This window comes from Lottia gigantea (genome assembly GCF_000327385.1).
Source record: "Lottia gigantea unplaced genomic scaffold LOTGIsca_35, whole genome shotgun sequence".
NCBI lineage: Eukaryota > Metazoa > Mollusca > Gastropoda > Lottiidae > Lottia > Lottia gigantea.
Window position 1 is genome coordinate 658,996 of NW_008709190.1, and position 25,728 is coordinate 684,723.

General features: G+C 30.0%; 2 protein-coding genes across 2 annotated transcripts in view; both read right to left on the minus strand.

Annotated features, from left to right (window-relative positions):
- Positions 1–2,656, minus strand: part of LOTGIDRAFT_233112 (hypothetical protein) — a gene marked incomplete at both ends in the record, with an annotated part of 83,842 nt that extends 81,186 nt beyond the window's left edge. The window contains one exon of the mRNA XM_009058652.1: positions 2,549–2,656. Coding sequence (XP_009056900.1) covers positions 2,549–2,656 — 108 coding nt within the window. The remainder of the gene's footprint in view (positions 1–2,548) is intronic.
- A 10,946-nt stretch (positions 2,657–13,602) lies between these two features.
- LOTGIDRAFT_162643 (hypothetical protein) lies at positions 13,603–16,197 on the minus strand (the record flags this gene model as incomplete). The annotated part of the gene is made up of 2 exons (XM_009058653.1): positions 13,603–13,623; positions 15,832–16,197. 2 exons carry the CDS (start codon positions 16,195–16,197, stop codon positions 13,603–13,605), a joined length of 387 nt encoding a protein of 128 aa, XP_009056901.1.
- Positions 16,198–25,728: the final 9,531 nt, after the last annotated feature.

Sequence of the window (25,728 nt, forward strand, 5' to 3'; positions counted from 1 at the left end):
TGTTACATATTTTGAAAAAAAACTTTATCTTATATTTCTACAAAATACTTTGGATACAGAATCCAGCATTTAAATGGTGATCAGGAAACTAAAGCAATAGCTTTAATATTTAAATATTGGACATATAAACAATATTAACTACATAGATATCAATATCTTCTTTAAAAGGAAAAATAATCTTCTGTTAGCAAAAATTCAAATAGTAATTTACAGTACATGACTAAATGTAATGGGAGAGATAAAGACTCAAACAATAAGATTATCATGATGTCTATAATCCCTTTAAATCCTTTAATCCACGTACTATTTACAAGAACTAAAGACTACCTGGTAGTAACTGAAACTGATACAATGCATTCTCTTTTGCTCTTTGATGTATAAAGATAAAACAATTTGACTTTGTATAATGAAATAAGAGAGAATGCAATCTTGTGTAAAATGTTATCATTTTCAATCTATTTAAGTTTTTAAAACATTCATTTTCTTTAATAATACCTTGAAAATGGCGAACATGTCCCTTTAAAATATGGGTGGTCAATTAGGAATTGTTTTCATTAGTGCCATCAAAAGGAACCAAGGGATGACTTATATGTAACCAACAAAAATACCACTTCGAAATCATCAGATCTGAATATACATCTTTTTACAGATGATAGTGAGAGTTACTATATTTGGACAAATAGTTGAATGGTAAGTTTGAAAATAGCTGGGAGCTAATGTTGTGTTAACCTAGAGTTGAGTCAACTATTTGACACCCAGTTCTTTGATGTCCACAGTTGTAAGGTACTTTGACTAGCTTGAACCCTTGTAATAGTATCTTCTGTTACATTTCAGACACACCCATTAGTATCAAATCTGATAAGATTGTACAGACATAAGAAGTTATTATGCATAACATTTTAGAGATAAAAGAAGTTATTATGCATATCATTTAAGATATAAAAGAAGTTATTAAGCATATCATTTGAGATATAAGATGTTATTATACACATCATTTTAGAGATATAAGAAGTTATTATGCATATCATTGTAGAGATATAAGAAGTTATGCATATCATTTTAGAGTTAAACGAAGTTATTATGCATATCATTTTAGAGTTAAACGAAGTTATTATGCATATCATTTTAGAGACATAAGAAGTTATTATATACATATCATTTTAGAGTTATTATGAGATATAAGAAGTTATCATTCATATCATTTTAGAGAAATAAGAAGTTATTATGCATATCATTGTAGAGACAAAAGCAGTCATTATTGTAGACAATAAGAAGATATTCTGCATATCATTGTAGAGATCAAAGAAGTTATTATTGTAGAGATATAAGAAGTTATTATGGATATCATTGTAGGGATATAAGAAGTTATTATGGATATCATTGTAGGGATATAAGAAGTTATTATGTATATCATTGTAGGGATATAAGAAGTTTTTTGCAATTGGTATTGAATACTTATTACATCAAAAGGATATTGTCTTGTTACCAGCTTAGAAATTCTATTCTCATATTACCCTAACACCAGCTCAAAGAGCTCAATTTTGGCACTATTCAGAACTTCCAAAGCGTTTTTGACACATTTATGATCAATGATGTCATGAAGTGTTTAAAATTAACACTGAAATTTTATCATTTTTAACATCATGGACATTTTTTTGTAAAATTGCAGGAGACTTACTTATGGGATTTCAATTCTGAAAAGGGATACATATAAAACATAGAGTTATATCAGCTAGTGAAGAGAGCATTTTTCATTTACCAATGTAAATGATAAATAATAGCAAATACTATAAACATCTTCTTTACAAGTCACAACAATACAGAAAGGTTTGTACCCATTCAAGCGTTTTTTTTTTTGCCTTTAAGCAGAATCTTTTGGGTAATATTTTTGGCCATGGTTGGATGAACCTATTTAAAACTACTTACAGTCAAAAAGTTATATCTATTTAACATGATTTATATAATACTATATAGTATATCAATGAAATATGATAGTCTATCACAATAACTAATAATATTTCTCACTTTGATTAAAATCAGTCATTATTAGCAGTAATTATTTCACAGTATAATTAAAAGTCACTTATATTCAAAGATTCTAATGATGAAGATTTCCCATTATAAAGCCATAAGAATGGACTTTCTAAAAAAGAAGATAACTCTGGTTTGCAGTGTTTATAGAACAGTCTAAAAGTTATGTTATAAAAGCTTATGAATTATTTTTATATAAATTTGAACAGGTAACAAATACATGTATAATGTGCAAGTTTATGCAGATACTGTTTGAGTTGTTATGTTTATTGTGAGATAGGATTTTCAGAGTGAAAATATATTAATGCACAACTTTAGCAGGTGTCGCGAGCGAAGCAGACCATTTTTACTCTTTTCAGAGCATCTAATGGTAATTCTCTTTGAAGGGGTCCACAACTATACTACTCTTGATTTTGTCTTGCTTGTACAGATTAATAATCAAAATCGTAATAAATTCTCTGTTGTATGACACTATAATGAATTTTTTCTAAGAGGATATATACTACAAAATACCTACAAGTGGTTTTTCCGCAGGAGCATAAGGTGCATTATCCCCATTTAAATTCTTGGGTTTTTTCTTTTTTCTTCCACATCCACACCCACCACACGTTAAATATTTTAACATTTTCAATTTTTAAATGATGAAACAAATATTGTCTAGGTGCTCTACTTAATCCTCATTTTTTTTAAAATACTCCCAATAACGACGATAAGTTAACAGTTACTGGTGTGACATCTTTGGTGATTCTGGATAAGAGCCAATAATTTGCCATACCTGGACACATTCTAGTATTTACTAAACATCTTTACATTCCTTTTTATTAAGGTAAAATGAACACTTCTCCGTGTAACTTGTACACTCACAGATATCAAGGTATCAAACAGTAACTCTACAACAAACGGAGGTAGAAAAAACACAATTAATTTTCCCTGAAGATTACACTTTATAACAGTTTCACTTAATTATTCCAATTTTAGATACTCCATGCATTATTTAACGATACACAATTCTGCATATAGTTATGTGTACAAGAATGTAGTAACTAGAACATATCCATTGTTTAATAAACTGTTCTCTCTCACATTTGTCCTTATTACATGTGGCAATAATTCCTGTTTAAGTCTGGGGTGGAATGGTGTCAGACAGCAGTCAAGGCACACGAAAAAACATTCCTAAAAATCAGAAAAAAAGAAAATAGTACCCTGACATTTCTTAACATTATAACCTTAGTGACCTTTTGAATTTCCAATGACGAAATTTCTACATTTTCTAAATCAAGCACTGAATCACAAAATACCAAACTGACTTGAGAGTTAACTTCTAAACCCTTTCAAAGATTCGCCAAAAAACTGCAATTTCTGTCAACCTGGCCAACTTGATCCTTTCACAAACACAGAGTAATACAAAAACAAACTGATTCGAATCAGTCAAGAAAAAAAAATCATTAAAATTTTAAAAGCTCACTATGACATTGTAGAATACATGCTGTCTTCTCAAACTACAATGGTGATGTCATCAATACAATTAATGTGGGTGCACAGTGACTAGCTGAATGAACTATAAATACACTTCACATAACATCTAAACACATTTACATCAATCACACTTGTAAGAAAGGTATACAAAAAATTCAAAGCTAAATTTTCATTCTACCATTCTACTACTTCTACTATTTTTATCATTTTAAACTTAATCCTACAAATTTAAATTTGACTAAAATCACAAATGACACAACTCCATTTGGGAAATATTTAAAAAGGAAACATTCCAAATGTCACTGATTTAAACATGAAATTAATCCATTTATCAAACCCTTAAAATCCCATTATTTCAAAATGGCAGCCATCGAAACAAGCAGCAGACACTTGACTAACTCAAACCTTTGTATAGTGAAGCAGACAAGAAATTGAGAACATGGAAAAGACTTTAGAAATACAAGATTATTAATTAATGATATCAAGCCTGAAGGGTGAAATAATTGAAATACGAGAAATATGGGCTAGTAGAACAAGTCAGGCAGGTAATCTCTCCAACTTGACCAACCCTACATCATAAACACTTTTAACAACATCAAATATAAAACTTTAACATCAAAAAAAATAATAACTTGTTTACTATATAGTCTGCTTCTAAAATATTTAGAAAACAGTTTATCAAATATGCTGAATATGGATAACAAGGTTTGAAATTTAATGTCATGAATGAATAAAAGGATGAGTGAATCAAACAGATGAATGAATAAATAAACAACATTCGATATGTCAATCAATATTGACATCAGTCTAGTATTCTTAATAAATATCCCTGGGACTTGATATAGATGCCAACTCCCTCCAATAGGATGACAAGTAAAACCAATTTCTATACATCACCACCATCAAAACTTTTAATGTTCGTTTCTAGCAATTTCAAATCCTGCACAGTGCACATCCATCATTTGATTATAAAGCCAATTATTTCCAAAAAAACCAAAACTTCGTGACTCTTCAACACCCTGGAAGTTGTCCAAAAAATATCCACACAAAAAACATTCATAAAGCATAACACTTAGTCCAAAATCCTTACAAATATTTCCTGGTATCACTTGTAGAATAAAATTGTTAAATATAAACACTGAACCTGATGAAGTGTTAACCACGAGTTTTCCTTATCGAAAGTGAAGTAAATCCACAATATTTTGATTGTTATAAATAAATGGTTACACCAGCGATTTCCTGATTATAAAAACTTGTTTATCATACAGTGACAATCTGATTAATCATATTACATAAACCTGATTATAATCATACCAGTCCATTATATACTCATTATAATCCCTTTATATTATACTAATCTTTAATCTCCCTCATTACCACACCCTTTCACCTTAATCCACTTTACGCTTTTGACCTCAGAGGTTGTCCTCAAACGTCAACATATTATTGACTGATATTTCACCTTACTGCATTCCATTGATTTCGTTCCTAGACTTCATCTGATAGGTTATATGTTTTTTAATAGTAACAGGTGGTCCATGTCTTAGCCGTCTGCTTTGTAGAATTTGAGTCTTTTTATTTTGATATATGATGATTAGATGAGTCTGACAATGGTTCCTCTTTGTATATCCAAATTAAATCAGTAAATCTTTTAAAAGCTAATACCAGACTAAGTTTTTTTCTTTTTCTCAGTGCAATTATACATCTTTTATGTTGTGAGACAGTATCTATCTAACGCCCACAAATACATCAAAATGACAACTATATTACAATATAAGAACACTCTATATTTATTGACACAAGCTAACCATCCTTAAGACTTTTCTTCACAAACTCTCCAAAGCCATCTTGAACTTTTTACCACACAAGGTATTTTTTTTCATCTATTTTGATTCAATCTTGAGTAACATATGAACAAACAGAGTAGAAGGCAATTTAGAATTGTGTTTACACAACTACTTTAGAAGATTTAGTAACAATATATTGTTCATTGATACAGTTACAGATAAAATCAGGCTTGACACTTTGTTACCCTTTACAAATATGTCAAAAATCACTTGCACATAAATTGCATACATGTAGCACACCATCAATACAAATAGTCAAAATCTGGTAAAAGGTTCCAGAAATTACAGGAACCAAGGAAACAAACATGAAAGCACAATGTTGCACATATAAGCTATAAATATCCCTGATGCAAGTAAAAAGCTAGAAAACCTCAACAAATAACTTTTAATTAGAATCCACTTTTGACTAAACTTTTAACAGAAAAGAAACCAAAAGTGAACTCAATCTCAATGCAAATTTTACGAAAAAAGGGAATAACAGACCAATTGAAGATTTCAATTAACTAGTTATAACCTTGTATAGATTGTCAGGTCACTGTTAATAATATCTACTTTAAACACTCAGAGATTTATTATTCTTTGTAGTGTATTGTATTTATAATCCTATATTACCTACACCATACACATATTTCTTACCAGTCAACAAACTACAACCATACTGTCTTACTATTTATTACCTTCAATTCAAATTCATATTGTCCTAATATTGTAATCTAATAGCACTCACAATATGTTTACTATATAGATAAAGACATAATTTCCATGTTAACATATATTTTCATTGTTGTTTTCGAGGAGGCCAAATTGTATATTTGAAATGATCACCATAATTTCTAGATTTTCCCAATTTTTTTCTCAGATTGAAGTCAGCCCATGGGAATATTATCACAAATGATTCACCTTTCCTCCAGCAATGTATGAATATTTTATGACCAAATTCAAACCAATATTCTTAAAATAAATTTTAGAAAGATTATAATGCATATAAAATACTTTCATGTAAAATTTCCTGAATAACACAATTCACATATTCACTAGACATACTGTATTTACAGTCAAGTTACTGTTGCAAGTGATCCACAAAAACTAGCATATTTAAATGCAAGCGATACACAAAAACTAAATATTTCAATGCAAGTGATCCACAAAAACTAGCACATTTAAATGCAAGTGATCCACAAAAACTAGCAAATTTCAATGCAAGTGATCCACAAAAACTAGCACATTTAATTGCAAGTGATCCACAAAAACTAGCACATTTCAATGCAAGTGATTCACAAAAACTAGTGCATGTAAATTGCAAGGCATCTACAAAAACTACCACATTTTCCAAATAAATGTAAGCTAACACACCTTTCTCCTTATCACAATTTATTTAAAGACCTGTATTCAATTTCATATTATTTGTATTCATTTCTCATCAAATATTTCTCCATGAAATTCAAAACTGAACTTTTGACATTATATAACGCTAGACACAACAAAACATGCAATGAAGTTGCATTCAAATTTTTGGAGGTAAACCAATACATCAATCAAGTATGACCTTTGAAATGACAAGTCAAATATCATTGGGCTATCAAATCAGATAGATACATTGTACACAGGTCAGAAAATGATTAATGTGATAGTATTCTTATATAATGTTGACGGAGTTTTTGGTCTTCACAAATTAAAAATACTGTGTGAACAAATTAACACTGTCTAAAATCTTATGGGTGGACATGAATCAAATTAAATGGCCTTTCCATGTTCAAGACTGTGAAATTAACTCAACTGACCAATTGAATGTCATCAGACCATATTTTGAATAAATAGACTTGATATGAAAAAAAGCTTCGGAAATCAAATTTTTAAAGGGACAGATTCACCATTTGATTTGGACCTTGAACATATGTAAATAGCCTTCAAAAGTTATAGAAATGTACAAAAATTCCGAGGAATTTCACTTTCTATTATTATATATGTCTTGTCTCAAGAAAATACAAGTCCTGTTTAAACTTCCAAGCATGGATAATTCTAGACACATTAAGATTTGAAGGCTCAAATTTCAATGGTAAGTTGTTAAGAATATTACTGGTAAGCTTAATAGCCATACAATTCCCATTTGTGCGACTAAGGTATGATTGGTCAAATAAATGGGGAACCTGTCTCAAGACATACACAACTCTAGCTATACTTTATAAAACATTCCATCAACTTGCATCATGGACAGATAACCTCATGATGTCATCCATTACATTAACAATGATAACACTTAATGAAATGAGTACTATCAAATGGTCACATAATTCACATACTTGAATATTGGACACAATAATATTCCAATTGCTAATAGATCACTACCACAATCAAACAAGTCCACCACAGATTTATTTAGTCGCTAAAAACATACAAATTTCCACCCTCGCAAGCTAATTCACAAATAAACACTAAGTTTTCAACCAGTTTAAAGACTCCCTGCTGACCTACACTGTAAAAACAGACTGAAAAACATACAAAATGTATGTAAAGAAAGAACGTCAGTTGACATTTTCACTTCCCATTGAAAATATGTTGACCACATGATGTGAAAACTATGCTTAAAAAGTTTTTTTTTTAAACGTTATACTTTCCACCTTTCAAAAAATCCATGCACAGGTACGAAAATCTCTCATCGTACGATCACTCAACTCGAACAAAATAGTAAAATTCTTGAATGACAATAGACTCTTTTCTATTCAAGTCCTTGGACACGAAACATAAAATATCTTACACAAAACTATTTAGTTATTTTGATCGAATTAATAGATAGGTAAGAAAATTTGGTCATGGCAATGTAGGTTAATAAAAATCATATCTTATTATATATTGGTATTGACCTAATTAAGATATATTATGACCCTATAAGGCATGCTTGAATACTTTGAGACTATCCTGTAGAAATTATTCATTATTAATGTCATTTTCTTAGTAAAGAGTTAAATAAAAGACACAATACAATCTGACACGAGGCACAATCCTGGTTAAAATTCGTGGAAAGTGTAGCTAGCAAGATAGGACATGCTTTCCTTGCTATTAAAATTATTGAAGATGCAAAACTCAGCACATAGTATATGTCATTAGTCTGTGACATATTTTGTGGTGCAATAGACCTTATTTACGCCTCGTTTTTGAGACACTGAAAGCGAAGTTCATGACGCAAATTACGTCATCCAATGATAAAGGGACGACACTATGAATGAACAGCCTGTGACGACACTGAGAAAATGGGCTTAAAACTGTCTTTTCTGAGAAATGTGCGACAGTAAACCTCATCTGAAAGAATAATTTATAGCTTAATCAACTCTGATTTTAAAGATTAAATATTATAAGTTTTGAGTTAAGTGGAATTGAAGGAGACTTTAAAGACATCAAGGTGGTGGTTTTACAGCAATGACACCATGTTAACCTTTGTTTGTTTGCGTTATGAGCCTTGCTCTGGATTCAATATCGCGTGTATATAACGTGTGAATACAGTCTATTAGTCAATTCACAGGGAAAGTAAGTTTAATTTGCCCAGCCACACTTACACAAATGACATCAATAACACTATAAATCCTGGAGAAAACAAATAAAACAAAATCAAAAACAAACCAAGATGAAATGAAAAAAAAAAAAAACCAGAATCAAAGCAAAATCAAACCAGAATGAAATTGAAATCAGTCAAGATAAAATACAAGTTTTAAATCCACTCTTTTTCAAAGAAAGGTAAAATCTTGATAAATGATATCCATGATATGTTATAAGATAGAGAAACTCTCTCTAAAAACAGAGCATTTCAGGAATGAATGCATTTTATCACCATAAATTATCCATTTTTCACATAAATTAACTGATAGAAGATAGCTATGTATTTCTATCCTAGTAACAAATTATTGTGAAGATCAAGTCTATAAATATAATCCAATTATCACTGAACTGTCTGTGTCCTTACAACATAAATATTTATCAACACTGCTTTTCAATCTTTGAAGTCATTATATCAATACAGTACTTTAACTTTCATTATAGGGTCTTTTTTCTCATTAATCATTTCTTTCCAAACTTTCACAGAAACTGTTAAGGTAAATTTATGAGAAATTAGTTCTTCTACCACACACAGAATGTCCAAATTTCATAGCAGTTCTGTCACATTAAGACAGAAATCGTATTCCACAAAAATTTGGTACTTAAAAGCTATGTCTGACTTGAACAAAATTAAATGCAGTTAAAAATGTCAATGTTGTCAGAATTTCAGAAGAATACTATAGGTGAAAGATTGTGAATATTCACTATACATTGTATGATATTTACATGGTGTAAAATGTAACAATATGAATGACAGTACTACAAACACAAACTAAATGTTAAAACTCTTGCTTTTTACGTTGACTTAATTCTATGTAAACTTCTATCGTCCAGCAAATTATTTATAATATGAATATTTGGGAATAAACAATTNCGGTATTTTTCATATTCAATTAGTTGGCCTGTAACACCTTGGTTCATCTCATATGTCATATTGGCAATAAGAGCAATCATAGTTAAATAAAGGATGCGGCAAATGGAAAATCATACAAACCAGAAAAAAAGAAAAGTAATATATACCCAGTTAAAGAGAGTGTGAAGGACTATTATCATTGAAGCATACAAATCAACAATTCATGGACATGGGAAACTTGTCTAAATCAATGATTTAAATCTATTGAAAGACTCTTTAAAGATATGGGAAATATCCAAGCATTATAAAGAGCTCCTGTATTGACTGTTAACCTGTGATAAGTTTGAGGTGATATGTATTAAACTACTAATCACACCATGTACTAACTGTATTTTAACTGTATTAAGTAAGTGGATAGTTGACTTGGCTTATATACAAGTCTTGTTCTTTTCAAGACCACAATTGAAATTGATAAATGATCTGCAAGATATCTATTCAGTTTTTAAGAATTATTTGTTGAACATTGAACATTGCTAAAAAGAAAACAAAATGAAAATCTTTTATAGCCATGGTTCGCCATTTTAGAGGGGTCTATTTTGAAATTGAATTCATGATAGTCTTCAGATACAAGAACTACACAAAAATTGCAAAATTCCTTCAAATATACCTCAATCTACTAATTTCTGTTTCTATTTCTTTCCTATATATAGCACAGGCTCAAGAAAAGACAAGTCGTCATTTTAACTTTCTCATTTTTAATACTCTATTACTGATTAGCGAACTAAAAAATTCTCCTGTGACTGAGAAAGAATTGGTAATACCAATGGCAAATCTGTTCCTTTAGTGTCCAAAATACTTCTCATGTAAAGCATGATAAAGGGTTTGCCCCTGAGGAAATTGTAGTAAAAAGTATAACTGGTTCGTCCTGAGGCTTTATTAGTATATCAAATGATTGGGCTTAGATTAGTAAGTAATATGTCATGAAAACAGATAAAAATTCTGATAATTGCCTTTTCATCAAAAAAATCATAGATTTTAGCTTAAAGGGATGTAGTCCTATAATTATAAGCTAATACAGATGATACAATTTTTAATAGAGGGATTAACAATTCAATTCCCAAAGGGACAGGTGTGCCATTCTTTCGTCCGATAATACTTTAGTCTCATAAACGGGAATTCTTTAGCTAAACCAATCAGTAATAGTGTTCATAGTTCACTGTCAAAATTAGAGCCTTCAAATCAATATGTTTCCAGAATTATCTGCCTCTGAATGTTAAAATTACAACTCGTCATTTTAAGACAATCTGTGATATATAGAAATAGTAAGTAAAATTCCTAGTTTGAAGAATTTTCAAAGGAATTATGTGATTTTCGTACATTTCTAGTACTTCTGAAGACTATTTACATTTATTCAAGACTAAAATCAACCCCACAAAACGCCGCTTCTGTCTCTTAAACAAGTTGTATGAATATAATGTGTTGAATCAGCAAATAAAAAGAAATAGGGCAAAGAAATCAGCCTTGCGACACAACCAGAAGTTGAATAGAATATTTAACTGTCTTTATATATAAATTGATTTTAGTGTAAAAATCTATTGTTATAACTTTCTTTGACTTCTCTTCAAACTCAAAATAACCTTTAACCTACTTAGTGTGTTCAATGTCAGAAAAAATAAAACCTTCTATACAACAAAACAAGAAAACATAATAATTTATCATTAAGGATTTTAAGAAATATTTAAACAGAACTTGAATCATGTTGTTACTCAGAGTTTCACACTATGCGAGCTTCAGACATAGTGTTCAACTCTGAGTAACAACATGATTTAAGTTCTGTTTTAATATTTCTATATCGTTCTACAATTGATGCATTAAGTCTTCTTTTAACAGTGAAAATATTTTATCATTGATTTGAAAATTATAACATTCCGTGAACAAGACTATAATTTTGGGCTTTCTATGGAATAAGAGGAAGAATGGGAGAGGGGCTCTTTAAATTCTTCAAATTGCTCTAAAATTGCTCTACTGTCTTAGCAAATGCGTTAGTATATAAAATTTTGAGTTAATTTAAATCTTAATTAGGAAGAAATACATTTCCCTCTCAGAAATTTCAATCCAAATGTCTATAATAAGCCTATTATAAATACTATAATAAAATTTGAAAATTTTGATATACCAATGAATTTGTGGAGACTGTATAGTTTAATCAAATTTTCCTAAGACGTTTTTCAATAGCTGTACTACATGAGTTATCTACCTTGAATCTGAATTCTGTCAAATTTTACTCATATAATAGTCAATATTTTGTCCCTTGGTTTAATCAATATAAAACTTTTTATTGTCACAGTAACCTCAACCAATAGGATATTGTTAAAGTAAAAAATAATTTATCACCAATATACAAGTTTTCATGATATGGCCCAAAGCTTTCAATGAAGAAAAACTAGAGCATCTTTGAATTAATTATGATAAAAAGACGTTGGAATGTGGTTTCACTGGACTTATTTTGTATAGAAACTTTGTTTCTTCCCCTCCATTGTATAATATTGTATAGATTTCTTTAGTGACCTTTATAACTTGTGCCTTGATATAATACCATCAGCTCAAATGATATAGGACACTACATTTTAAATAAAAGAAACTCACTTTTTGGTACATTAATTGTGACCTTGAGAGAAAAATTGCTTGTTTGGTGTTTTTTTTTTATATCAGGGTTGTTACTTAGTTCATATTTGCCAGTCATAGGATAATACTATCCATTTGTGCAAAAGAGCGCAATTTGCCAGGAATAACTTTAGTTGAAATGGCTAAAACTAGTCCAAAAGTTCAAATTGGTCACAATGGGCCTGGCTTTTTAAAACAGTATGCTATTAATTCAATCAGACAAGATCGGCAAATACAGGCATATGAATTAGTACCAGAGTTTTATTCTGTTATAATGTTTTTATACTGTTCAAGATATAATATATTGTTCTGTAACATCTGGAAGATATGTGATTATTATTCTTCTACCATATTCTCCTAGTAAATCAAATCTTGTGTAAGTTAACCTAACCTAAGGTACCAGGTACACCATCTAGGGGTTGTGAACTCCAGAACTTTTTATGTTTACTTGTGTGAATTTTTTTTTCACATATGAAGTAACTAAGAGATTGCAAACCCAATGTTTTCTTTTTAAGTCTTGTTAATTAAAAAATGATGTAAATATTAGCCAACTCTGGCTTATTAAACCAAATTTTAAAACATGCTTTAATTGAATTATATATTCATGTAAATTGTTTGGGATAATATTTCTCAAGAGTTATGCTGGCAATCAGACAATAAAACCAAACCTATTGAAAAAGGCTACATTCACTGATTACAAATAGTTTTACTTAAACTGTGTATATTCAGGTAACAGAATCTTTCTCTTTCTTGCTTTAAAAGCTATATTTTGTACCAAATAGAACATTTAATACCATTCCAATCTGATTATATTATTTCTGTATCATTCCGATTTTTCTGAACTTGTTTTATACAATATAGGATGAGTAATCTATGATAGAAAGAAGAATTCAGATCAGTTTCAAGATGTTAACAGTTGGACAATAGAATGCCAAAGTTGTCTGTTTTCAATTATCAAAGGTAAAACATGTGTTAACTCTGTAGGGGTTATACTTACACAAGTTTTTATGAATCACAAAGCAAGTTTAGACTTTGAATACAGACTCTAAAATTTATTACTTCTTTGACATAAAATTTCATGGTTTTAAAGAATCCAAGATAGGATATCTTTCTTCATATTTTCATGAGAGACTTTTTTCTTTCTTAGAATCTGGTCATGTATTTCTAGAATAGAATTACAAGAATCACAGACATGGAGGAAGAAATCGGAACAGCACAAATAGGGGTCATGAGCGTTCTTGATAAACAGACCTAGCCTAGACAACTTATTATGAATTCCTTGAAATGTAAACCACAATCACAAGATCCAATTGTTTTTGTCTGATCAACAAGAATTTAAAGTGATAATACATCTTAGAATTAACATAAAATTGAAGAATTTTAAACTTGGCGAATAAGAGTCAGTTGATATAACATAACAGGATCCTTATATAATCCGATAAATCCAAAAAACTTAGTAATTATCCATAAATATGCAATTAACTATTGAAAAACGCTTAATATCATGATTACGTGTTTTTCAATAATTACTTGGTTTTATGAATTTTCCAATTTTCTAGATTTTACGGGGATTCTGTTGTAACTTTATGACACCAGGTAAGCTTACTGATGAATATATACTCATATTGACCATTTTGGGAACTTAAATTTTACGTTCATTCTAAGACGTAGCATCACTTTAAGATAACATAAAGAGACCTTCCTAGAATCGGTTTTGACAATAACTTCAGATGGATTTAAAATTTTGACAAGCTTTACTTCTTCAGAAACTGAACACAAAACAGAAGCCTATAAAAATTGAAATGGGATTGGCAGACAAATTGTAATATGATGTATTGTTTTAATGGGTTTTTGTGAAAGCTTTGATGAGAAAAACAAAGAAAACAAAGCTCATCTCACCTGGTTTAAAATAACTAGCGGTACTAGAAGATGTTGTTCAGCTGTTACAGGGTGATGATTACATACAAATGATTCATATAGTCATATAACTTTTTAACAATCAAGATTCCATCAAAATCAGTCAAGAATTGTGCTTTCTTGAGTGTTTACAAGCTATACATGCAATGAGCATCATTTTCAATAGGGTTCATCCTTTGGTGATAATAAACAATTTTACCAAGTTCATCAAAATCTGTAAAGAATCACGCCTTCTAGAGTGTTTACATGCAAAAGTTCAGTGTGCAATTTCAGAACAAGGGCAATAACTCATATACATAAGTTTTAAATTTTTCTGATTTCCATAAGGTTCATCCTTGGATGATATAAACAATTTCACCAAGCTTCATCTAAAACCGTCAAGAATTTTGCCTTTTAGACTGTTTGTGGATGTATCGACGGATATAGGTGACGCCAATATATCCTCCACATTTCATGCTTGTATATAAAACAAACAATTAAAGGGATACAGTAACTTAAGATTATAAATGTCATTAAATTTAGTAGAATAACTTTCTGTGAATAACCAACCATGGTTCTAATAGATACTGAGTAGTCAAGCTAGGTTGTAACAAGCTTAGAAGTAACAGAACTTTTCAACACCTTCTCAATCACAAGTAATCTTGAATAACAAGTTCAATTCCTCCCTACTTTCAGTTGGAACACAGCTAATCAAAAAAATTACAACGAAGCTATCTCAGATGCATTTGATTGATAGAACATTTATGAAGAATGCACATCGTTGCCTTCGTGTTAGTATGGAATATCAGTCAAATGTCTAAATTGGTTGATATGTCAGGTAAAACCATTAGATATCAAATAGTTTTACTGACCTACTTACATCTGTCAAGAAACTTCTCATTAGAACTCAAGTAAAAAAATAAACTATTTGATCACTGGTTTCAAACCAACTACTGTAGCTACTACATTCTGGCATTTTACCAGGTGTAAAATTTCAGGTCCCAATTTTTTTAATATGACCAAAGTTTCAGAGGCTCTGTCACTGTCAGCCCATCTGACTAGCATTTCAATAAATCTGACATTTACGTCAATCACCAATCACAATCTTTGTTTACTCACTGAGCTAGTGAGAAAGTGAAATTGTATTTCTGAGTTGTTGTATTGCATGTTTATCATTCTTGGCACAAGTAAAATGAGTCAATAAAAATATTTACTGTTAATTATCATGCACCATTTAAGAACTTCAATGTGAATGATATACATGCTGATGTTTCTTGATTACCATTTTATGATTTTTGCATATTTTCTTGTGTGTGTATGTGTGACTGCAAAATCCTGAATTTTTATTATTTTAGTCGCTTTTTTCAGAATGAATGTTGAATATTCTATTTTAGTTTCTTTCTGGATCACAAGTCACAAGAAAACAACATATTCCTAGCAAAAAGGTGAAATGTTACCAAAACAAAAAATTCTTACCCCTTTCTGGAATCCAATAGAGACATTGAGACAGAATTCAGGGGCACTCCAATATTGTTTATTCAACAATTTCATAACAGAATCTTTACTTTTACACAGACAACAAAAACAGCACCCACATTTATCACAGGGCTGTGCAGGCCCTAAAACTCTTGATGGTGGTCCAATATATCTCGTCTTCTGTTTAGGTGTATGATTCCATTTATGAAGAACTGATGATAGTCTCCTTTCAGGTTCAAAATATCTATTACCAATACTTGACTCCACTGTAAATTCCCTGGGTGGACTCGTTTGGACTCGCAATGTTCTCTGTGGACTCAGAGAACGCACTTGAGAAAATAGTGGAGTTATGGTATTCTTTGCCATTGTGATTTAAAGAAGACCGTGTGTAAGTCCTTGTTAAAATTCACCTCCAGCGAAGAATTCAAAAACTAATCATGAATCAATTCTAGGCTAATGAACTACTCCAAAATATCTATCACAATCCTGTCAGGTTAAATTTCACCTTCAAAAATCTGATCCTAAAAGAATATAATTATCCTCCTGTTAAATCAATCAATTCGAAGGTGTAGTAAGAAAATACTCAGAATCAGGTTATTCAAACATGGCAGTCAAAATTAACATGAATAATCTCGAAATTATCTCAGACTTCTGACCAGTTCTTATCATAAAACATCCCTCAATCAGGTTCCTCCTCAACATGTGTAACCTTCCTGTTTATCTTTGTCCAAAAATAAAAGTTAAAATGAGTGAAAGTTGATACCAATAAGATTTACTCATTCATTTAGTCCGTCTGCTACTGCCATAATGTGGCATTCTGGGTAAAAAAAGAAGAATTCATCCAATCTGTGCTTTTCTTCTCATATCTTCCTTCCTGAGTTTTTCTGACTTCCTTTCCAGATGTCAATGACAACAAACTAAAGCTACGAGATCCACCCTCATATATCAGTATATAAAAGTAGGCCTTAGACAAACCAACCACAATCGTCTGCTATCAGGAATATTGTAACACCAGATGTACAATTACTTAGTGAGTGCCAGAAATGCACAGATGTAAACTTATCAATGCACCCAAAATAAGTTATCAGGTCAACTTAAACTTGGAACCATTTCCAATTTCGTGAAAGAATCAGGAATTCTTCAGACTGGAGTTTAGACATACACATTAATGATTATGGAAGTTAAACAAATAGCAAATATCTCATTCCTGGAATTTGGTTCCATTCCAAGACGAGGAATTTACCAATAAATTATTTGACCACACAGTAGCAGACACGAATTAGCTTCCACAAATGTCAAGATGGCAACTTTCTATTTTTACCAAATGAAATATTTTATCAGTGCTGACCAAACCACCATTATTTTTACCATTTAGCTACTAGTATACTAATCAAACCTATATGAAAGGCAATAAATTTATTAATTACAATTAATATGTAAACATTCAATCCATCACTTAAAACTATATATTACATTTGTACAGGCACAAATGCACAATTTGTATAACTGTGAGTAGCATAAACCAATGGTTGTATAACTGAGAGTAGCACAAACCAATGGTTGTATAACTGAGAGTAGCACAAACCAATGGTTGTATAACTGAGAGTAGCACAAACCAACTGTGACAGAACCAAATCATTTAGACATGTCATGTAATCATATTCTGATAATTTGTTTATAAATACTGCAACAAGTTGTTTTGTCTAAGAAAATAAAAGGTAAACTGATAAATAATAATTGAATATAAGAGAATCTGTGCCAGTAAATTGAATGTCTGGTATATTTGACCTGTGATAACAGATGGTGTAGGTGAAGGTTAGGATTAGATAGGTCAGTTAGACTGGCAATACTAATTACTAGCAGCTCATCTAGACTATAATATATCAAATAGTTCAAAACTTCCTCCATATATCAATCATTGATTAGTTTAATTTATCTTCCCTAAAACTTTAATTCTCCTGTTAAATAAGTTTACTTATAGTATCTAGTATTTCTAATACTGACAGATTTCTGTTCAACTCTCCTGTTCAATAAGTTTATAGTCTATCCATGTCTAATACTTTCAATTATAATCCTGACAGAATCTTGAATTTCTTTAATTCTCCTGTTCAATAAGTTTACTTAAGATTCTTACCCACATCCCGTATTTCTAATCCTGACAGAATCTTGATTTTCTGTTCAATTCTCCTGTTCAATAAGTTTACTTACAGTCTACCCATGCCTAATATTCCTATTTCTAATACTGACAGAATTTCTGTTCATATCTCCTGTTCAATAAGTTTATAGTCTACCCATGTCTAATTCTTCCAATTCTAATCCTGATAGAATCTTGAATTTCTGTTCAATTCTTCTGTTTAATAAGTTTATAGTCTACTCATTTCCAATAATCCTAATTCTGAATGTTGATTTTCTGTTTCTCAATATTCATGTATAAATGATATACAATTATTATAGTATTCACTTTCAAATCTAATTTTCAACTCAACCCTCTAAATATTTTTATTTTATTTGTCCTCTAGTTATCTATGAACTTTCCAAATGCCCTTTATAACCTTAAAATAGGATATCAATTTTATCTTAGTAAATCAGAGAGACAGATCAGAAGAAAAGTCATCACAACTTTTGAAATGAGCTTCATTTTAAAGAAGGTGATTGAACAGAAAAACAAATAAGCTGACAAATTTCTTTCCTATCAAATTACCATCTCTCTATACAAAATGTTTATTTACCCAGTTTCAAATGTTAGCAATAAAAAGCACACCATTAATCTCTAATTGGATTTAAGCAGACTCTGTCAGGGAACAGAAAAAGAGTGCATTACCAACATCTACACTGAAAGTCAATCTACCAAATAAACCTCTCATGAACTTATGAATTTTCTTCTTGTAGAGAATATTGTCAGGAAGTATTGCTACCTTACTTGGAACTGTCTGATTGCCACTCTGAAGACTGTAAGCCACTTCTACCAAATATTGAGCTCTTCAGTTATTTAAGGTTTACTTCCTCTTAAGATGAAAAAATGAAAATTTGAAAATTGACCAAAAGGATTCTTTGTTCATCAATGGATTTACTTGGTGTCATAACTATACAACACAATCCCTCTATAATCCAATAAATTCATTAAACTAAGTAATACATTCATTAAACTAAGTAAAAGTTCATTAAACTAAGTAATACATTCATTAAACTAAGTAATTTTGAAACATGCTTAGAAGTGTGTTTCAATAATTATTTAGTTTAATAGATATATTGCCTTATATAGAGATTCTATTCTTTAGTCATGGCACCTAATAAGTCTAACTGATGAATATATACACTTGTTGACCACCTTTAAGACTTTCAATTTTATGTCCATTCTAAGAGGTAGTATTACTTTAAAGGATAATAATTAAACAATGGGTTCATGTAATGTGTATCAATTTAAGTCACCTAGCATAAATCTAACAAACTTGTAATAATTCAAATCTGAAAAATCTGTACGGTCTAAAGATTTGACAAGTAAACATATACCTCAGTTACAATTTAAATAGAAATTGATGTAATCCTAGATGTAAACTATTCTATTTCCTTGTCTAAAATTGATGTAAGACAGAATCATACATGTATACAGATTACATGTTAAACATCTGTTGAGAGAAAAACTTGTATAACATTAAATCATCAATCACCACACCTTTCATTTTTTTATTCCATGATTCCTGGCAATTAAAAACTACAAAAGACATCCTGCTATTTTCTAAATTTTTTAACTATTTATTCCACTTTGTTCTTGTCTTGGATAGAGAAACATAATCTTCATGTACACTTAAAATTACAAGAATTATCTTTATGTATCACTTTGTATACACTTACATGTACATATATTATCATTAGTTATATCTTTGAGTACACTTACATGCATTACCTTTATTTAACATTTTAAGTACACTTATATGTACATGTATTATCTTTTGTTATCACTTCTTGAACACTTATATGTACATGTATTATCTTTTGTTATCACTTCTTGAACACTTATATGTACATGTATTATCTTTTGTTATCACTTCTTGAACACTTATATGTACATGTATTATCTTTTGTTATCACTTCTTGAACACTTATATGTACATGTATTATCTTTTGTTATCACTTCTTGAACACTTATATGTACATGTATTATCTTTTGTTATCACTTCTTGAACACTTATATGTACATGTATAATCTTTTGTTATCAATCCTTGAACACTTATATGTACATGTATTATCTTTTGTTATCACTTCTTGAACACTTATATGTACATGAATTATCTTTTGTTATCACTTCTTGAACACTTATATGTACATGAATTATCTTTTGTTATCAATCCTTGAACACTTATATGTACATGAATTATCTTTAATTATCACATCATGTACACTTATAAGTACATGCATTATTTTTATGTACATGTATTATATTTAGTTATCACTTCATGAACATTGTACATGTATTATCTTTAGTTATCACTTCATGAACATTACATGTACATGTATTATCTTTAGTTATAACTTCATGTAGGGTACATACATATGTTCAATTATCACATATTTGATGTTCATTATTTCACATAAAGTCAAGACTTATTCCAAAGTTATTCCTCTTGAAAACTCGAAAACTTCCCTAAAAATCTCCTAAGAATAGTCCTCATCCTCTACAATTATATTCAATAAACAACTTTTGTTTCTACTCAGATGAAACCACACAATCTGAAGATTTGAATATCATTATTATCTACAACAATTAAACTTTCAAATATCATAAATAACCCTTTATTAAAACAATGTCACCATCAAAACCTTAGACACATTAATCCTAATTATCAATCAAATCAAATTCTAACCTTTGAACACAATAAATCAAATTACCTGTATAGAAGTATATTATAATATGATCTAGAAAATATCTGATATTAATTATTTATGTGGTATTTAACCTGTATATTTAATCATCTTATATAATATAATATAATTGATGTATATTATAAGTTGTTTACTGTGGAAGATTAAGAAATGTTATACTATCAATATTGCTATGATTGAACTAATCAATGTAAATTTTGATTATGACTTTGGACATGAAAAAATCGATATATCTGAATTATAAATATTTTAGCAATAGCCAAGTTTCAAAAATATTTACAGAGGTATTGATCATTGGTTGAAATTGGTTAAGCGGCACCAACACGCTACTCACTTGCAATATTTCAAGAAATCTTTTGAACAGGACTGCAACAATTCTGAAAGTTGCGATTTGATACACTAAATGATACTCATCCAATGATAGGATTTATTGATATAATAATCACAAATCATTCAATAGATAATGAAAGAGAGGAATAGTAGAAATTTTTGAAATTATAACAATTTAGTCACTTTTTAGCACATGAGAAAATTTAGAAGTAAAGAATTGTGAAAGAAAATTTACAATTTTTGAAGTCAGAAATGATTTTTTTTCAAATTCTAATGAGAAAATTCTACTCATAAAGTCAACGCATAACACAATTTCTGTGTTATAAAATGGAGCTAATAGATAATCATGATGATTTTTATCCAACACAATGCATCAATAAGAAGTAAAGAATCATGTTTCATCAATTAGCTGAATCCCTGCAGCCCGTCTTTTGATGATTATCATACTTAATCATGTTGCAGATCGAGCTATTCAAAGGGTAGCATATTCATCTTGTATCGTTTTTGGTGGTTTGGAGTAAAAGGACAATGAACTTAGTGCCCCCTTGTGGACCTAGTTTTGTCGTAGATTAAGCTTAGGAACTAGATGAACAAGATAAACTGGACATATCAGATTATCTCTTGAGTATATAAAATAATATTCATGACAAACATAAAGGTTAATCCCTTATTTTCAAATGTAGGCTAATACTAATACACACTAGTTTTGGCATTTTCCCATAAACAAGGAATTTACCGATTCAGCCGATTCAAAAAGATAAAAGAACATCTTATTTTCTTTTAATTCTTATGATTAAATAAGTGTTCCTCAAATATTCATCAGTATCACCTTTCAATAAAATGTATAACAGCTAAGAAAATGGACATTCATCAAATGTTAAAACTAAGCAACAAATTTCATATATCTCAGTTTTGCTAAATGTATGCATGACACAGAAAGACATATTGCATTTATTGTTACAGACCAAACATAATGCTCTTAAAGTTTCAGACAAAAATTCAGAATAGCCTAAGGTTGATTAACTTGGTTGAATTCTAATCAATCTGAAAGGCCAAACAAAGATTCTGCCATTTTTCCTGCCATTAAGAAACCAAAGGATACAGATGTGTCGAAGATAAATTTACATAACACCTCTTAAAGGTGAAATAATTACATCGCTTTTGAGCTGAAGGCTAGAAAAAAAGAGCAGGAAGTCAATTAAGAAGATGAGTAGAGGTATTTTATTATCTCCCTTGTTTGTTCGAAATGGTTTACTGATAATTTTGTAAGTTGTTAATAGACAGAAAACATCCTTTGTACCTCCAGGCTGAACACTTAACTCAAGTTTAAATCTTTATAAATATCATGTAGTTTCTCTGGCAATTAAGAGATTCTTTTCTTTCTTCTATTTTTTCTATGTGGACTTTATAATGATCTATAGTTCATATCATATATATAAAACCCTATATAAACTTAAAGAATGAAAATAACATCAAAAACTTCAGCTTATTTGTTGGGAAAAATTATTAACAGAGCTTTTACTAAAAAGTTAAACAAAAGAATAGTAGTTTATATTTCTGTTTTGATATATCTTTTTATGAAAATACTTTTCTGCCATTGATTGAGTTTAATGAAGACATGTTGGGAATTCTGCCAAAACGGTGGCAATAGCTTACTCTTGTTAAAATAAAATCTTAAATTGCACACTGGCCTCACCATGTCAGCGCCTCCAATCTCAATATCTGACACAGACAACTGGGTTTAAAAAGCTGAAGGTACTTTTCTTGCCATACTTCAAGGTTAGAGAACAAAAGTTTAACTCATTGAATGCTTTTGCTTTAATATAAATATCAATTCAGACACATCCATAGCTGTATCATATTTGAACTATTTTCTAAACTGTCAGTGTAAAACTGCAGGTAGATATAGACAAGAAGTCTGCTAACTGTTTTTGTATTCAGGTAAACTGATCTTAAGACAACAATCTCCAGTTTGATATCTGAATGATTACACATCTTGTAGATACTACTAACAAAATAAGCTTTAAGATTCCTTTTCATAAAAACCTGTTGAACAAATATCAAGAAAAAATTCAAGGATTACTGGAGTTATAAAACAAGGATAAAGTGAAATTTTCAATATCATATTTGACATTCTATTTTTATGTTCGTATATCTTTGATCATAGTCCTTAATGATTATTGACTTTCTTTCTCTTTATTTGAGACCAATGAAGGTGATTCGAATTTACTTGTGTCATGAGTTTGGTTATGTATGGTTACAAATCGTAGTGATTGAAGAAATCATGTGACCTTGAATAATTTTTCCAGTCTATCTAGCTTTAAGTTGGTAGCATTCTAGACTTATGCCAAGATCTAACCTTCCAACACAAACTTTCTCTTTGAAACAATATTGTAAGGGTGCTCATACTATTGATGTTAATTAAGAAGCTTTGCATCGCGATTGAACTTATAAGATTCAATCATTTTCTAGAAATTTGTATTCCTCAAGACATCTGTACAAGTATATCAGAAGGCATATTAAATTAATATTCAAGATAGGAACATTTCTTCTGAAGTTTATCAGATAAAACTGTGTGGATATAAATATCTAAATGTGAAAAGTGAAATACATATTTATATACACAGCCAGGTGTGGGTAGATATTAGATCTATACAGTAAAATATCAACTAGTAAGTGGCACTGATTTGACTAAACAAGTTTCACCTAGTCTAACTTGTTTACCTTTATTATGACTTCATCACAGTGTTGTTATCAGTTCTGTTTAAATTGAAATGAAATCTTCATGGTTCTATCTGTTTCTGCAAAAACCCATGATGAAGCTACATGTCTGATAAAGAGCATCTGGGTCAATTAAAACCATCTTCAATATCAGGTTATTTTGAACTTTGTCCTAAACCTTGACTGCAATAGCCACCTTCCTTGTATCACGTAAGTTTGTAAATGCAGCAATTTAGTTGGATTGTCAAAGGCCATGATTGGTTGTATTCGCTAGCCCACAATACAATCAAACGGCTGCATTCCACGATACAAAAATGTGTCTATTGCAGTCAAGGTATAAGACAAAATTCGTGATAGCTTGACATTTACAAGATGATTGAAGCTGTTCAGTTCAGTTACTATATACTTGATAAGAAAAACTCAGTCGATAAGAAACATGATTTCTTTTGCATGAAACGTTGTACAAATGGTGATCATGGGTTCTTATCTCAATTGAAGTGTGACAGTCTTGTGACCTTGAATAATCAAATAAAATCCAATGCCAAAAGCTTTGGTAAATGACCAGCTAATAGACAAGATTCTTGTTCCGCAACATGAACATCTTGAGTTCAACATGTTTCATTCATCATGTGACAAGGAGAAACAATTACAATTCATTCCATTGTAGCAGACACATGCTTCCTTTCTTTGACAAGTCTTGTAGTAATTCTCTTCAATATGTAATGCTATAAATTTCATAATATTTCACCATCTTATTTCAATTATACAATGAAATTTCCTTCCAATCTAAAATACCACATTAAGATACTATCATTATTTTTCTTCACCTTGGTTTTAAAGGGATATTACTGTTAATATTTTGCATATTTTGCTCATTGGCATAAAATCTTTCCTTTGATATTTTTTCATTAGTCAAAAAATTAAAATTTCAAACCCTAAATTTCATACCAATGCATGATTTACTGTCTTGTTCTGTCCTCTTTAAACCAAGGTTCTTAACAAAAATGACGATGTCTATTTGACATTGTTCAAAATCTAATCATATCTAAAATAAAACCAATAGCACAAATTTATCTGACCATAGAACTATAATATATTACCTTTTCATTAGAAAAGTTTCAATTTTTAATCTACAAATTGCGAGAGATAGAGCTATGATTCTGAAGTTGAATTTTCATTAGAAATATAGGAGGAGGATTTAAACAGTTCCACAACAAATTGCCAAAAAATAACAATAAGTAACTCAGATCATTGTATCTATAAATCACAGTAAGACTAAAACATGAATATAATATAAACAGTTGAAACGCACAGTTCTGATAAAGTATTTTAAGTTGAATTTTCATTACAAATATATGTGCAGCAAGTTTTTCAACTACAAATTGTGAGAAATAACAGTATCTCAGATCATTGTATCTATAAATCACAGTAAGACTAAAACATGAATATAATATAAACAGTTGAAACGCATATATAATGCCTTATCTTAGTAATGCACCAGAAGTCTGTAGGTTAACCATCTGAATCTTATTTATCATTTTCAGTTTGGCATCAACTTTCACCTTATAAACTATATTGCTTATCAGTAAAGCATGTAGAATTTCTCGTTTCCTGATAACTTCAATGTTTATTTCATCAATTATCTTATAAATAAATTCAATTAACCAAGCTGTAAAGGATATTCCCACTATTTCTACTGGCATGTGATAAAGTTGTGAAAACACCAGAGATTAAAAATGCAGTTTTTTAAGGATGATTACAAAATTGAATTTTTAAAACTTGGTAAGAATGAGTCTTTGAACATCAGTGAACTTACCTGGTGTAATATTGTTTTATATAGAGATACTATTCTTTAGTCAAGGCACCTGGTAAGTCCAACTGATGAATATTTTATGTCCATTCTAAGAGGTAGTATCATTTTAAAGATGTGCAGCCATTTATATAAGTAAATAGAGTATATATGT